Source organism: Ochlerotatus camptorhynchus, unplaced genomic scaffold, assembly GCF_037179485.1.
Source record: "Ochlerotatus camptorhynchus isolate MF236.1 unplaced genomic scaffold, CSIRO-AGI_Acam_v1.1 ptg000274l, whole genome shotgun sequence".
Taxonomy (NCBI): Eukaryota; Metazoa; Arthropoda; class Insecta; order Diptera; family Culicidae; genus Ochlerotatus; species Ochlerotatus camptorhynchus.
In genome coordinates this window covers 1,083,737-1,100,420 of record NW_027040763.1, presented here as the reverse complement: position 1 = coordinate 1,100,420, position 16,684 = coordinate 1,083,737, and the positions used below count along the sequence as shown (strand labels likewise).

Here is a 16,684-nt window from a genome sequence, read left to right as displayed (position 1 = left end):
TGTCAGTATGGGTCTATGTGCTACGATTATGCGCAAATTCGGTGTGCACTGGGATGCTTTGTGTATGTAGTGGTAGGAAAAGAAGAGCACACCACGAGGGCAGCAAACTGGAAGGTTACGATCTAAGGACTCTGCCAGTCACCGTTCAAAAGCTCAAAAAACATCGAACGGTGAACATCGTGCGCTCTCGCTCTCATCCGTGGTCTGTGTTCGATTCAGGTGGAGATTTGCAATTTTCCCTCGACTCGTATTGTGTGGATCGTAGAGAGGACTGACCGAGATTTGCTCGAGTACTATCAGTGGGATTGTTGTTTGCTCAGACCAGTTTCAGCTGTCGAACCGGTTGCATTCCCGGTAGCCATTTGTCCGCACGGAAACGGAAAAGTGAACTACTGTTTATGTGTAAGGATATGGATAGAAGCGTAGCGCGTTATAGTTGAGTGAATCGGTGTGTGGAATGAGTAAAAGATTGCTCAAGTGCTCTGACAAACAAACACGTTGTGCTGTGCATGTAGGAAGCTCACAACATACGCACTGGATAACAACACGATTGAAGTGGATGAGAGCAGTTTTGTGTGAAACCCCGGCAGCCTCTTGTCTTGTAATCAATTGAATTAATTTCCCTAATTCAGTTTTGCCACCCGCATTTGGCACCTTCCCGGCCGAAGAACATCTTAAAGACGAGTTGAGTGAAGTGTTGTTGTATGTTGCTGCTACGTATGTAGGGCGTATGAACAAAGTGAACGTAAAACGGATGACTCCGGCAGAAGAAGGAAACTTTTAATTTAAGTGATTTTGAGTTTTAATCTGTGGTGACGGAAAGCTGGAGGCGGTTCTGCTGGCGAACAAGGATTGCTTCCAACGTTGCTCGAGGGGCACTTGATCAACGCCACAAACGGGTCCCGGTAGTGCAACATGGTTTATTTCGTAAGTACTTTGTTTACATGTTCATGCTGGGAATCGACTAGATAGAGTTGCAGGCGACAATTTTTAAGAATAATGAACCTTCTAAGAGATAAAGGAGAAAAATGTTCCTCGTACTTACTCGCTCATACGTTGGGTACACAATTTTGTAATCGTTGTTTTTTATGTAGTTATTACAATTATAAATTTCAAGGACCATACCACTACAAAATTGAAGTAAGGGTTGATGCATACATTATGTCACGCTCTAAGGGGGGAGGGGAGGTCTATGATTTTGTGACAAGCAGTGCATTAGGTATAGGAAAAACGTCACGATAGGGGGGAGGGGAGGGGGTAATTTTTGCTCGATTTAGCATGACATAATTAATGCATGGACCCTAATCGTATAAATTTGAATTCTGAATTCGTTACCTCAGCTTATATTGATTCAAGCATAGCAAAGAAACAAAAAGTTTGATTTTAAATAACTGTTCCCGATAACACAGAACAGTTGTCATCAATTGTTTATTATTGAGGATGATCCTGGTATTAATGGTTAGCATCCATTTCTCTGTCGAGTTCTAAAGATTCCAATTAAGTCATCTTAATTAAAATTATGTTCCCTACACTACAACTACTGAATGTGTTGTTGCTATGAGAATAACAAACAAATCTGTTTTTATTACGATTATTTTTGCAGCAATTAAAGAGAGATAAACTAGCTGAAAAATGACAAATTAGGGTAAAGGTCAGTTAAGTGATGCAAACAAGGGGATTTCATGGAAATTTCACCCCTCCCCTATAATTTACAATAGGAGCAAAGTATCATTTCAGCCCCCTCTCTTCGAATAATAGTCTTTTTTTAGCTAGTTCGTTTATTTACTATGCTCCGTTTGAATAATAGTCATTTATTTTTTAAATTTTAGCTTTGAAGTATAAAAGACGTAATTCACAAAATAAAAACTGCATTTTCTGGCTGTGGAAGCTGCTATTTCCAACGTAAAATTTCAATCTAACCGTCAATTCAAATTTAATTTTGAACGTTTTGTTTAGCATCGGGAAAAACCGGGAAATAAACGGGAATTTTATTTAAGTTCTAATTTATTTTGAAAATTTATCCAGGTCTAGTATTTTAGAAATTTTTTTCATTGTTTTAACATCTAGATGATTCCATGAAGTGACAGGTTTCCGAAATGTTTTGATCTAGATCTTTGGATCATGATCTTTAGAATTTGTCCAAGTCTGAGATCACGAACAAACGGTGGTTACCCTTTCTGCTTACATAGCAGAGGGTCGGGAGTTCAATTCCAGGCCCGTCCCCTTATTTGCAAGTTTTCACCACGCCTTATTCTATCTCCATTGCTATAAAAATCTGCCAGTAACGTTTACCAAATGTATCCTATGGCTTAATCATCCCCACTAACAAACCACCAAACTCCTGCGACACTTATGAGAGGTCGTAGAGTTATCTACATCTCTCTTAAGTAAGTGTGCAACTAAAAATCCTTCCCATCCCCATCAGTTGCATGAACGTGACCAGGACAGTTCTCGATTGTTGGAGATAGTGCTACTTCCAACTAAGAGGCCCACATCAATCCTAAATCTCGGTCAATACGGGTAAGGCCGAGCAAAGAGAAGCGAAGAGGCGAGCAAAGTGTTGAATCGAATGTAAGGAATAATATAAATAATGGGAATTTCCATTATTGATATTATTCCTTACACTCTTTACAACGCTTCACTCGCTTCTTCGCTCCGCTCTCACTAAGGAATCGGCCTAAAGGACGGTAGTAGCAATACTCTCAAACGATGGTCTGAAGTCCAAGATCTAAAAGTTTATTGAAGATTTGGATTTTTCAAACTTTTCTATCAGTTTTTTTTTTTAATATTCTGGGGTTTTCAATATTTAACAAAGCCTCAGAGACCTATAAATGTGGTCAAGTTAAAAATCTTCACTTTTTTTCATCTGGGATCTTGCAATTACTTCTAAATCCAGGATCTGCGATTGAAGTCTGAAATTGGGGCTTAAACTATTTAATTTAATCTATGTTATCAAAAAAAAAGAAATCCTTAGTCTTATAATTTTGAAAATGGTTCAAAGAATGGTAAAAAATCTTGAAAATGTTTCGAAGTCCAGAGTCTAGAAGAATTTTCTCGAGATCTCGACAATTTCCTGATTTCTGTCTCGATATCCAGTGTTATTTAATAAAATAGCTCGTGATATAGTTTTTTTTAAATCGCTCAATCTCAAAATCATTAAAAATTAGGAGTAGGATTGTGGAAATTCAATTTTGTTTAGTATTAATTTTTTGTTGTCAAATCTAGCTGTTTTCATCAATCTTGTAAAACTATCATGGAGAAAAACCTGGATTTTAAATTCTTAAATCTAGTGGCCTGATTTGAGCATTGTATTTACATACCATTTATGGTATTTATGATAAACGCTCATCAAATTGATCGACGTCATATCTCAATTACCGCGTTATCACAATCTAAATAGCTTTATCATCAATTTAATTACCAACATTGAATCTCTCCATAGTCTAAGTTTCAGTTTATTCCAAAGCAGCCCGTTTACTATATTTTACAACCAACTTTGACTATCGATATACCTCTCAAAACACATCATAAGAATATCACTGTGCTAGATATATCACATGCAAATTAAAAAAAAATAGATATCTTCACTTTAGTATTACAGTAATTCACGCTAATCTACCTTTTTACAAGACGGTTCAAGAATGACAAAAGGTAGTATTCCAACCATTTTGTAATATGAACTATTTTCCAATACATCTTGAATCCCAGTACTTTCATGAAGTTGGCGCTCTGCTTGGGGCACATATAAACCTGTCTATTATGCTAAATGTTAGTCAACTTTTGCACTTTACCATACAGTCAACTCCTAGGGGCATCCCACTCTAAACTTTGTATTTCTCGCATTTTATTAAGCGCTAGTTTGTTACCACCGTTGCTAGACAGTTTTCATTCGATTATTTATCCGGTGTCATCTGGGATTTTGTGTGTGCGTATTTAGAAAAATCAACTATTATTTTTCATTCAAAGTGTTTTTATGTTACTTCATACGCGAAGTTAGCGATTTTCAGAGTTGGTTGGAAATGCTATCTAAAATGAAGCTTTAGTGTGATGATTTATTAGCTAGAGAATGATCTTTAGAAGAGGGTAGGTGGATAGTTCCGTTAGAGTACGGCAGTATGAAAATTGACTAGAAACTGAAAATGAGCGAAGGGCCATTAATGCGACAGTTTTTTTTAAAGTCAAACGCACATCTTTTGCCTAACCCAAACGCACATCTTTTGCCCAACCGCGTACACCGTATGGCAAAAGATGTGCGTTTGACTTAAAAAAAAGCTGTCGCGTTAATGGCCCTTCGCTCATTTTCAATTTCTAGTCAATTTTCATACTACCGTACTCTAACGGAACTATCCAGCTACCCTCTTCTAAAGATCATTCTCTAGCTAATAAATTATCACCCTAAAGCTTCATGTTAGCATTTCCAACCAACTCTTTTATTTTTCAATTCATCCCTTTTTTGCTGTTTCCTTTCCTTTATTTTAAAATAGATTGAAACTAGTATTAATATGCTTTAGTACGTGATTAAACGTAACGGAATATACAACAACAATCTACATTAGTAAACGGTCACGATTAAAAAATTCAAAACTTAAAATACTAACAAATACTTAAGAATACTTATCAGATATTTGGACATACTTAATTGATACTAGAGCTATAGTTTAGAGTGGGATGCCCCTAGGTCAACTTTGTCTTACTCGATCAGTCCCTATCGATTGCAGTGGAACGTCAAAATGCATGAACTGAGAAATCAATTGTTAAAGACAGCCTAAAGATCTTGCAATTAGTGTTGCGATCTGCAGTGATCGCGAAATTTTGGAATATTTTTAATAAGAAATGTTTGTGTAGTTCAAAAATTTTAACAGCATGTGATTCAGTCAACTAACAATAAATTCGAAACAACTAGTGGAATATCATGGTGAAACCCTTTATCTAATCTAATCTAATCTAATCTAATCTAATCTAATACAAACGTAGCCAGTACGAGAAAGCATCCTGGAAAATTATTAAGTTAAATGAGGTTTAATCATTTTTCTTGTCTAATTTATGTTTACAGCATATATGAGACATGATAAAGGGTTATACGGTCAAAATTTGGTCAATATCAACTTGACGTATTTCTTTCAATTTTGCATTTAAAAAACCTGAACACCCCTCATTTTGAAGGTGTGTGTGTGTAGAATGTTGCTCCTATTTTGATTTTGGAATTCACTCTTCAGTTGTCAAAATGCCGTCCAAGCAAGAAGAGCAGCGTATCAAAATTTTGCTCGCGCATCGCGAAAATCCGAGCTACTCGCACGCAAAGTTGGCAAAATCGCTAAAAGTTGCCAAATCAACCGTTACAAATGTAATTAAAGTGTTTGGGGAACGTTTGTCGAGACGACAAAGAGAGTTGCCGGTAGTTTCAAGCGAAACCCTAACCTCTCTCTCCGAGATGCCGCAAATAAGCTGGGTGTATCGTCTACAACCGTGCATCGAGCCAAAAAACGAGCCGGACTATCGACTTACAAGAAGGTAGTGACTCCAAATCGCGATGATAAACAAAATACGACGGCCAAAGCGCGATCCCGGAGGCTGTACACGACGATGCTGACGAAGTTTGACTGCGTGGTAATGGACGACGAAACCTACGTCAAAGCCGACTACAAGCAGCTTCCGGGACAGGAGTTTTATACGGCAAAAGGAAGGGGAAAGGTAGCAGATGTTTTCAAGCACATGAAACTGTCAAAGTTCGCAAAGAAATATCTGGTTTGGCAAGCCATCTGTACCTGTGGCTTGAAAAGCAGCATTTTCATAGCTTCCGGGACTGTCAACCAAGAAATTTACGTGAAAGAGTGTTTGAATAAACGTCTGCTGCCTTTCCTGAAGAAACACGTTTGTTCCGTACTGTTTTGGCCGGATTTGGCATCTTGCCATTACGGTAAAAAGGCCATGGAGTGGTACGCCGCCAACAACGTGCAGGTGGTTCCCAAGGACAAGAACCCTCCCAACACGCCAGAGCTCCGCCCAATTGAGAAATACTGGGCTATTGTCAAGCGGAACCTAAAGAAGACCAAAAAAACTGCTAAGGGCGAGCAGCAGTTCAAGGCAAACTGGCTTTCTGCGGCGAAGAAGGTGGACAAGGTGGCTGTACAAAATCTGATGGCAGGGGTCAAGCGTAAGGCCCGGCAATTCGGATTTGGAAAAGCGGAAGCCTAACTGAATATTTTTCCTGAATTTTATACTAATTGAACTTGAAAAAGAAATTTAATTTGATTTTTTAAATAAACGATTTCACCGATTTACACGCGTTTTCCCTTGACCAAATTTTGACCGTATCACCCTTTATAAACATCAATACGGCCAGGCCTACTGCGTTGTATTTGCCGCAAAGATGATTCTTGGAAATGAATACGAACATTTCTTGAATTTACAGGGGTGGAAGGATGCGTGGAAATACCGTACCAAACGCTCCGAGTTACTATGTGTAGTTGTGTGTAATGTGTAAATATTTGTACAATATTGAATCATAAAATAATGCAATGGAAGGATCTTACCGAATTTTCCCTATGTACCACAACACATTGCTTGGAAAAACGAACCACTTTTTGATTCACTGATTTGTTTACACTTTCCCTTCTGTTCTGTGAATCCGTGCTTCACGCGGCAATTTCCTTCCGTAGATCGTCCTTGGTCGGTTTTGAACTTTTCTTTAGTATGTCCTGCTTATAACACTTTTTGCCCGTTTTCACGCTGTTAAAACGACAATAATCAGATTCAGATCCTCCACATTTCTGGTCTGCCAGATTCTCTCGAACTTCTACCAGTGATCGATGTTGTCTAAAACACCGGAGGGAAAACACGACACCAGAACTATTCGCAAATTTTATCAATTTAATGAGACAACCGCTAAAAATCTCCATTTTTCAAGTATTACACAAAAAAAGAGTTTTTAGACACACAGACAAGCTCAATATGATGGTGAAACCATAGAGGTAATTCTAAGACTAGAAGGTCCCGAAATAACGTGCTCAACTTTTAAGCTCAGCTCTGGTACTCTGGCTAGATTGGGGTACGTTAATCGTTTGCTTGGGACCAATAGGCTAGTCAAGTAGTGAGCCAATTTAAAATCGTTACTTTCGTATTGATTGTTGGTGAAACCCTTTATGTTCTTTTATTGCAAATATTCTAATGATTTTTTTCCCAAAAATTTGGCATCGCTGCATATGCACATAACAATTAATCTGCTCTGACAGCTTGACTTGACAATATGATGGCTCACAATTCGTGTTGGAGCGAAAGAGTAAGATACAGTCTGCAATTTTTCAGGCACAGAATGACAATTGCTTATGGGATTTTCCATAGGAGTAAAGAGCAATAGTAACATCGTCAATAACAATAACTTGAGAATTTCCCTCGGTTTTGGCAAAACCTTGAGGTAGTTTAATTAGGCTGCTAGGTCCCAGGGCTGATTTGGATCTTTACCACATTGGAAAGATGCACACTAATGTTACCAGATCAGTGTAACCATACCAAAAGTGCATTTAAACTCGCTTGTATAAGCATATTAACAGATTAACCGTGCATTATTTTTTGTCCTGAACTAATAATAATTGAAGGAATACTGAATTTAGTCACAGTAGAAATCATCTGTTTTCTTAATCAATCCTTTATTTAATTTGATGTATGTCTATGGGTATGCACTAGACTGATGCAAAATTTGAAATTTTCGCTCCACAGTGCTTAAACGGTTCCAAATTGGGTCCTGATTAGCCTCCCAAAATTTAAACTCATTTGGTAAGAAACTGACTTGGCACAAACTGTTCGAAGTTTATTTGGAAATTACTATGGGAAAACCAAACTTTTTGTTCATTGTCTTCTACCCATTTTCCATATTGCTTTTTTGAAAATTTCTATAACTATTCTTACGGGAAATTTTCTAAGCTACAACTTTGCGGAACATCGTTTTTCAGCTAAATGTCAAATTAAATTGTTATTAATTGATTAAGAGATTGATAATCTTATGGCATGATCAAGCAGCTGTTCTGTGGGCAACACTGTATTCTCCAGTGTGACATAGCTGCCATGATATTTGTGCTCTATTCTTCGCACCAGAAACACGAATGTTGCCTGCTGAACAGATGAATGAGCATAATTATAAGACATCAGTGACTTGAATCATTAAAATTTTTGTTCCTTACATTTGATTGAAAAGTGGTTTTGAACAAAGTTGTAGCTGAGAAAATTTGCTATAATTACTGCTTTCATTTTTAAAAGCATAGTGATGCGGTGAATTGTTAGATAGATATAAACATAACATAAGTTTTCCCATAGTAATTCCCATATAAACTTGAAATGGTTTGTGCCAAGTCAGTTTCTTACTAAAGTAGTTCAAATTTTGGGAGGCTAAGCAGGACCCAATTTGGAACCGTTTAAGCACTGTGGAGTGAAAATTTCAAATTTTGCATCAGTCTAGTATGCACGTTTCAAAAGTATCAACAAAGTATGTTTGTTTTTAAAATACCTAAAATATTCTCATGAATTCATCAATGAGCAGTAAAACAGATTACTAAAATCACCAAGTTATCTCGGCTGGACACAGTGATTAATTTAACAAAAAATTTTTCTTAAATTATTTGTAAAATTAGAGGTAAAATCAACGAAGGCGGACTTATATTTTTTTTCGATCTTCCGAACACAAATTCGAAAAAGCTTATACTAAATTTTTTATAAACATTCTATGAGCTACAACAATTTGTTGAACCAATCCTTGTGAAATTTTTGTGGTTATATTCATAAGTGTTTTGATCATTTATAGGCAACATTATGACCATGAGCATGAGCATGAACGCCCGTGGATGCAACTCCGTTATTGCCATATCAGCTGTAATTACAAAAAGAACCAATAGACGTTACTTGGGATTAGCAATCATCCTCAATGTGTAAATACTGGTGATCTAAAACTAGGCAAAACCAGCGCTGGCCACGTCCGATTACTGGTCCATGGGTAGGAATATGTTGTCACTTTAATGAAAGCCGAGAACACCTCTGCACTTCCACGAGAAATCACTAGGATGTTAGATAAAAGTGTTGGGATTGCAGCAGGATTCGTTTTGGTGAACGATGTGCTGAATTGATAGCCTAACGATTCAATAGCGCGAAAGAGCATGGGATTGAACCCACGGTATTCTGCTCAAAAATCGGTCGCCAATACGCCACCGAGCTCCTTATATCACAAAACAATTACGATCAAGTTTCCGTTCAACTTGTTGTTATCCCGGTGGTGACCTCACCAACGACGGCGACAACAACCGCTCTTGAGAAGGAGAAGGATTTGATATGGATTTCCGATCAACACGTCTTCCATAAAACTAAAATATTACTTCTTTTACGTATTTGTTTACTGTATAATGTGAAGAAGTTTGAGATTGAGCCCATAATATTCTGCTCAATAAGCAAAATCGGTCGCCACTAGACCACCGAGCTCGTTATATCATAAAAAAAAACTACGATCAAGTTCCCGTTCAATTTGCTGTTACTAGATTTCGGTCCCGGCGGCTAGCTCACAGATGACGACAACAACTGCTCTTGAGAAGGATTTGATATGGATTTCCAATCAACACATTTTAAACAGACGATTTTATATTCAGTAAGCAAAAGTGATAGCCAATAAGCTAGCCGAGCTCAAGACTTTATAAGGTAAAAAAATAATTAAGTTTAAACAATTAACTGGAAAGGATCTGATCAGAATGATCTGTAATTAGCCAGCCTCCGAATGTTTCATACGTTTAAAATCAATCGCTTTTCCATGTTCACCGCTTTAAACATATATGTAGATATTTAAAAAAAATTAACTTTATCGCGTCGTTATTTCTATATATAAAAATACTGAGCTAGGATTTCGTCCTCAAATTGTGATTTAGGCCTTAATGAAAGAAATAAACTCAATTATTTTTTTGTGTGGAGAACACGGCTCGAACTATAATAGAAATCTAAAGATTTTCCATCATCGAAGGGCTGATAATAAAATTTTAAACAATAAACTCAACCTGAACAAAGGCTGAAAAATAAGTGAATCTAAAGATGTTCCATCCTCGAAGAGCTGAACATAAACTTAAATCATTTATTTTAATAGATCTAGCCTGAACAAAGGCTGAACAAATTTTCATTATAATATAAATCCAAAGATTTTCCATCATCGAAGGGCTGAACAAATAAATCAATAAATCCAGCCTGAACGAATTCAGCTGTCTTTTATAAATGTCACGGGAATTATGGAATCATATTATTAGGGAAGGCAAGCCATAGGATACACCTAGCCGGTGTTACTGGCAATATTACATTTTCGCCAATATGTGAGAAGCTTTATTTTAAAACAACGTGTAATTAAGATGAACGATAAAATATTGGTTATTTATCAAGTTCTAAAAATTTCATAACGATTGGATAACAAACAGCAGAGCAACAATGTTGTGTGATGAAAACGTCGCTAGAACTATTCCACAGCCGCAGTCAGTTTATGAGCAAAAGAAGGACGCACATTTTTTGCCTGTAGACTTCGAGACATAGGGTTTTTGATCTTATTTCCGTCCTACTAAGCACAACCCGCGTTTTACCTATCGTTTTTGAACGGGTTTGAACAAAAAATGGAATATTTCTTTCAGAGATGACTTCTAAATTTATTTACCTTTCCATACGTACCGTTGGATTTGATAAAGAGTCACAAATTGTTGAGATATTGTTTAAAATCTAATACTGCTTCTTGATTCTAAACCCGTCCTACGAGTTTCAATTCCGTCCAAACGCATTGAAACGCCATTAGGTTTTCTTCGTCCTACGGATAAACGTAGAAAAAGGGGATTCGCTAGGAACGCTTCTTTTGAGCGTAAATATTCATACAATGCGCTCTAACAAGATTTATGTAGTAGCTAATGGACTAACGCATCGGAACAAACCTATTATTGATTTGTGCACGGTGAAATCATTGATATTATTGATCTTTTCTGATCGATAGAACGGAAATGGGCGATTACGACGAAGTAGCGCTCTACCCTACTTCAAGTCTCCGCGTACATCGTACGGGTTAGGCAAAAGATGTGCGTCTAACTTTAAAAACTGTCGCATTAATGGCCCTTCGCTCATTTTCAACTTCTATTCAATTTTCATACTGCCATACTCTAACGGAACTATCCACCTACTCTCTTCTAAAGATCATTCTCTAGCTAATAAATTATCACATTAAAGCTTCATGTTAGCATTTCCAACCAACTCTGAATGTTTTAATGACAATAATATACAAGGTAGCTCTATTGTCCTGACATGCACTGTATAATATTTAAATCAGGCAAAAATGGTCAGAGAATGATACGATGCAGGAAAAGGTGTGATAATCGAGAAAATTAAATTTTTAAATTGGTCCGATCTTTCTTATATTGCAACCTTTTTAACTTCAGTTAAATCATAACCTATGATTAAATTATAGCAAAGAAAACCATATGCTAATGAAGTGTTAATTTACAAAAAAAAAATGGCACTTGACTGAAGAAAGGCTAAAATGCAAAATCCAATTGACGTACAGAAGGAAAATGTTTACACAGTTCAATATGACGCCCAGGTACGATGGCCGACATTAGAGCCATTTCCCCTTTTTGAAGTTTCTGCTAGAAATGACGGAAATACGCGCTTATGCCGAAGTAGTTCTCAATATTTAATCATAATTTAATTTAATCATAAGAATTTTCAATATTTAATCATCACTTGCCGTAATAGTGGTATGCTTGACGAAAAGGGCAGGAAGGCAAGGAGAGCTGGCAGCCATTAATGTCATAGATAATCCATGATAATCCGTGATATCTGGCAGCCATGGCTGCTGCTATTAGGGGCTTCCTTTTATAATGTTCTTAATTTTCATTAATATTGCATCGTGCCTTTATCGGAATATCACTAAAACTAAAAAACGGCTTGATCCTCATATATGCATCATTCGAAAGAGGGGAGTTTTCCCGTCATTTTGACGCTTTTAATTAAGTTTTTCATTGTGAAGTCTAGAATAAAATTGGGTGTCCAGATGTTTTCCTTACAAAAAGAGTAAGAGAAAGTGACCCATAGAAATAATCGCTCAAATTAATCCATGTTTTGCATGAAAAAGTGCCTCCAATGACACATTTCAGTAGTAGACTCAAAAGTTCCTCTTTCGAATGCCGATTTTTTAATTTTATTGTTATTCCATTGATCTACTGATTAAGATCGATCTGTATTTGATTCGCATTTTTCCAAGTTCTTCTTCTTCTTTTTCTCCTTCTAGTATTTCAATCATATTGCTTATCGTATATAAGCTTATTGTGTGCTCCCAACTTAGTCTTCTAGAAGCTCTTCTACAGTTACTAATTGAGAGCTTTCAATGCCTGTACAATTTTTGCACTAGAATAATTGTATGGCAAGTACAATCAAATTCTACGCACAGGGATGTCGAGAAATTTTCCATCCCGAAAAATTTCTAAACCGAACCGGGAATCGACCCCAGCCACCTCCAGCATGGTATTGCTTTGTAGCTTCGCCTGCACTGACTGAGTTAAGAGTGTTATCATTTAATGTGTGGTTACTATGATGATAGTTAACACAGTGATGATAGTTTTCACCATAGTAGACTACTGCGCTAATAATGATCCCAGTTTTTTTTTCAATCAGGCAAGGTAAAATGAAAATTTCCCACCTTGAAATGCGCTACATTAAAAAAAAAGAATATAGTGTCGACATTTTAACGGCGATATAGCTTTGAAAATTATGTTTTTTTTTTTATATCTGGCCTGAGCAAAAAAAAAAATTAAACAGATTATTTTTAGAGCAGCGCATTCTGGTGCAATTGCGCAATATGTAGAGCTGCAAATACAATCCATTTCCGTGAAACGTATCAAAAAAACATTAAAGTTAACAATGACATGCAACATTGCTGTTTTTGAAAATGTTGTACTCATGAGTTGTATTACGACTGATATAAAATAATTCTACAAGGTTCTCTGTGTATGAAATGAGTTCTATTTGAAATGTTTAAACTTTTGATACATCCAAACTTTTGTAATGACATCAACCAAATTAGAAGTACGTACAAACTTTTCAATCGAATGTATACTCAACATAATGAATCTAATTTTGTCGACGATTTTTTACCGACATTATTTCCATTAAACCCTTTTTGAATTCTATTTAAACATTTAACAAATTTTTGTTGGACCATAAAATTATCGTCGAACAATGGACAATGCCATCCGTGATATGTTGTAAGAAAAAGAGGCGTGTGCCAAATGTCAATTGTCTTCCGGCTTAATGTATTATGCCAACAATTAATTTTATCCAATACACATAGAAATATACCTCCATTGAAAAACCGACACCGTCGGCAGTGTTACGTGACATTCCTGCAAACATGACCCCTTCGTGGCATAGCTCTGAGAAATGGATTATATTTGATTTAATATCCTCATTCCCACTCACTCCTCTCTCCCCGGCACCGAGTCAATTGTTTTACCCCGCTATCGAACTCCTAACAAAGCGTCGCATAACTCTTTCCCCTCACACAGCATTTGAATAGCTCTCCAATCATTAAGGTGGCATCCAGCGGCGCCTATTTCAATTCAAACCCACACGAGTGACCTGCCCACCTTTTCCCTCCATTCATGTGTGTGATTGAAAAATTCTCATATTTTCTTTCATTTCTCGTTTTCCAGAGTCCACGTGGTATGCAGCCGCCGTGTAGCCCACCAGGATTGCCGATTACATCCAAAAGCCCAACGATGGAGTCAGCGAACAGTAATACCAGCATCGAGCCGGAACCGGTTGATCAGAAACCAGTCAAAATCCAGCGAACCAGCGGCGGAACGTTGAAGTTTTCCATAGCGAACATTATGGGAAGAGATGATAGGGACGATGAGGAAGAGGAAATTAGGAGGAAGGAGAAGCGTGAGGTTATGCATCCAGCTCCGTCAGCTAGTCCCCCGTCGGCCAGTTCCAGCCCCAGCTATGAACAACCGTCGGGGATGACGGTGAATGAGTCGGCGTTCAAGAAATACGTACCTAGTTCCATGCATCAATTCGTGGTCAATCGCCATCAGGATCTACTGAGTCAATATCCGTTGCTTTACTATCCGGGTCAATTAATGTGTGCCGCCGCCGCTGCTCAGTATGCAGCTCTTGCTCAGCATCCGGTTTCATTGCTAAATGCTTCTTCGTTATCGTCTGTCGGTACGGCCGGTAGTGGAAACAGTGCATCGGCCTTACATCCCTACGTTCCGACGGCAAATGCATTGCGGAGTTTGGAAGCTTCATCCATGTCTCCACCGCAGCATTCCATCGGCCATCACAAGAAATCGAATCTTAATTCTTCGACGTCTTCATCAGCGTCGTCTAGCGATTTGAATAGTTCTACCAATTCGACGAACTCTAGCAACCCCGCTTCGGCAGCTGCCATCGCAAAGCAAAAGACATTTGCCTGTCCTGAGTGTGGTAAAGTGTTCAACGCACACTATAACCTCACGCGACATATGCCAGTCCACACCGGTGCTCGACCGTTTATCTGTAAAATTTGCGGTAAAGGATTTCGCCAGGCCTCGACTCTATGCCGGCACAAAATCATTCATACGGCGGAAAAACCACACAAATGCCAAACCTGTGGGAAAGCCTTTAACCGGTCTTCAACTCTGAACACACACACTCGAATACACGCCGGCTATAAGCCGTACATTTGCGAGTTCTGCGGAAAAGGCTTCCACCAGAAGGGAAACTACAAGAACCACAAACTGACTCACAGTGGCGATAAGGCATACAAATGCAGCATTTGTAACAAGGCATTTCACCAGGTCTACAATCTTACCTTTCACATGCATACCCACAACGACAAGAAGCCCTTCACGTGTAAAATCTGCGCCAAAGGATTCTGCCGAAACTTCGACCTTAAGAAGCACATGCGAAAGTTGCACGACGTCAGCGTTAGCGCCAGTCTCAAACGTCAGCATCACCACCACCTGCACCATCAGCAGCAACAACAGCAACAATCATCACAGCAACCGTCGGACCAAACTCCCCACAATTCAGCAACTTGGCCAGGAGGACCCTCACAGCCCTCGTCTGCCACCTCTCTGGCAGCCCTATCTGCCTCGCCACTTTCCACCCTATCAAACCTCCACCATTCGGCCGTAGCGGCAGCTGCACTGCGCTCCGGAGACTACAGCAGTCCTTTCCTGATGCCCAACTCCCGTGGAGCTCGGCTGGATGCTCCCTTCATAGGGAAGGTTTTCTGACAGAAATACTATCAGCATAATTTCGGCGCCCATCTCCACCCATCAGCACAGCATGCTGCTGGGCTGATACCACATCAACAACCGTCGGCGCTGCAGCAATCGCAGCAACCACAGCTGACCAGCTTGACCAAGAGCATTTTGATCAACTAATTATCATGATGGGACCACCAGTGTTTCGAGAAGAAATCGATTCATAAGAAAACAGTGCAATATGTCGCGGAGGGAGGAATGCAAGAGGCTATTATCGGGAGAGGCTAGAAATTAGGACGATGTTAGATCGATGAACGGATAGACAGGAAAACCAATCTTTGAAAGTTGAGCCAGTGATTTGAGTGAGTGATCAACGTTTAAGTAGACTAATGCTAAGGGTGTAAATAGGTATTTAAAAGTCATTAGAGACAACAAACATGCGAACAGTGATTGTTTTAAACTTATTCCATCTTCTAGATGTGTATTTTAGTAGGGTAATTGCGGAGGATGTGTATGTAGTAGTAGAAACACACACACATACGCACGCACATGCAGCAAACAAATCAATTGCATCCCAAAGTGGAAATATTTGCTAGGTGTAAGCATAGAGAAAATCGAGAAAAGCGAATTTATTTGTAAAAACATTTTAACACTATATTAGACATATGTGTAATAGAATGTTTCAAACTTATATGAAATAAATCACAATGGAAAAATTAAAAGGATGGAATTTTGAATTTTACGGATGACACTCTTGATGACAAAACTTATATTCTCAATTTCATAGGGAAATGTTGTACTGTGTAGACTACTGCGCATGTCACTTACAAAAACTGATGATCACAGAAACGTGTTTCACATTTCTAAAAAGGTACCGCTAGATGTAAATAATGCATCGACAATGTTAGCTATTTAACAATCAAGCTGGAATAAGAAGTATATTAGGATGCAAATATTCATTTAACTTACAGTCAACTCTTTCTTACTCGATCTCCAACTCGATGCAAATCGAGACTACTTTAACTAAAATTCAACTTCGTAACTCGATATCCTCCCTCACTCGATGTTTCTTTCAATAGGATGCTGCACGCTGACGTCACGAATGAACGCGATGAACCCGAATTCATCAGTTTGACATCCAGTGGTGGTTTGTTTACCTTTGCTTGTTAGTCAATTCAAGTGGATTTGAGGTTTTAAATAAAAAGAATTAAAAGATATGATATCCGACTATATTCGTTTGAAAAATATTCCTCTCCAATAAATCTTTAAAAAAATTAATAGATTTTTTAAACTTTTTTTTTTCTAAGTCCATGTAAACAAACCACTGCCAGATGTCAAAAAAGTGAGGTTACCCCAACGGTGCAGCTCCCTATATCAAGTTTGTGAGAGTTGTCTTTATATTTTTGACATTTCGACACCAAGATTTTCAAGGCTACTGCTTTTCA

General features: G+C 38.1%; 1 protein-coding gene across 1 annotated transcript; it reads left to right on the top strand.

Annotated features, from left to right (window-relative positions):
- The first annotated feature begins 211 nt into the window (after positions 1 to 211).
- On the top strand, positions 212 to 15,961 carry erm (earmuff). The gene is made up of 2 exons (XM_065227682.1): positions 212 to 927; positions 13,701 to 15,961. The coding sequence occupies exons 1-2, from the start codon at positions 916 to 918 to the stop codon at positions 15,267 to 15,269; spliced, it is 1,581 nt and encodes a 526-aa protein (XP_065083754.1). The 5' UTR covers positions 212 to 915; the 3' UTR covers positions 15,270 to 15,961.
- Positions 15,962 to 16,684: the final 723 nt, after the last annotated feature.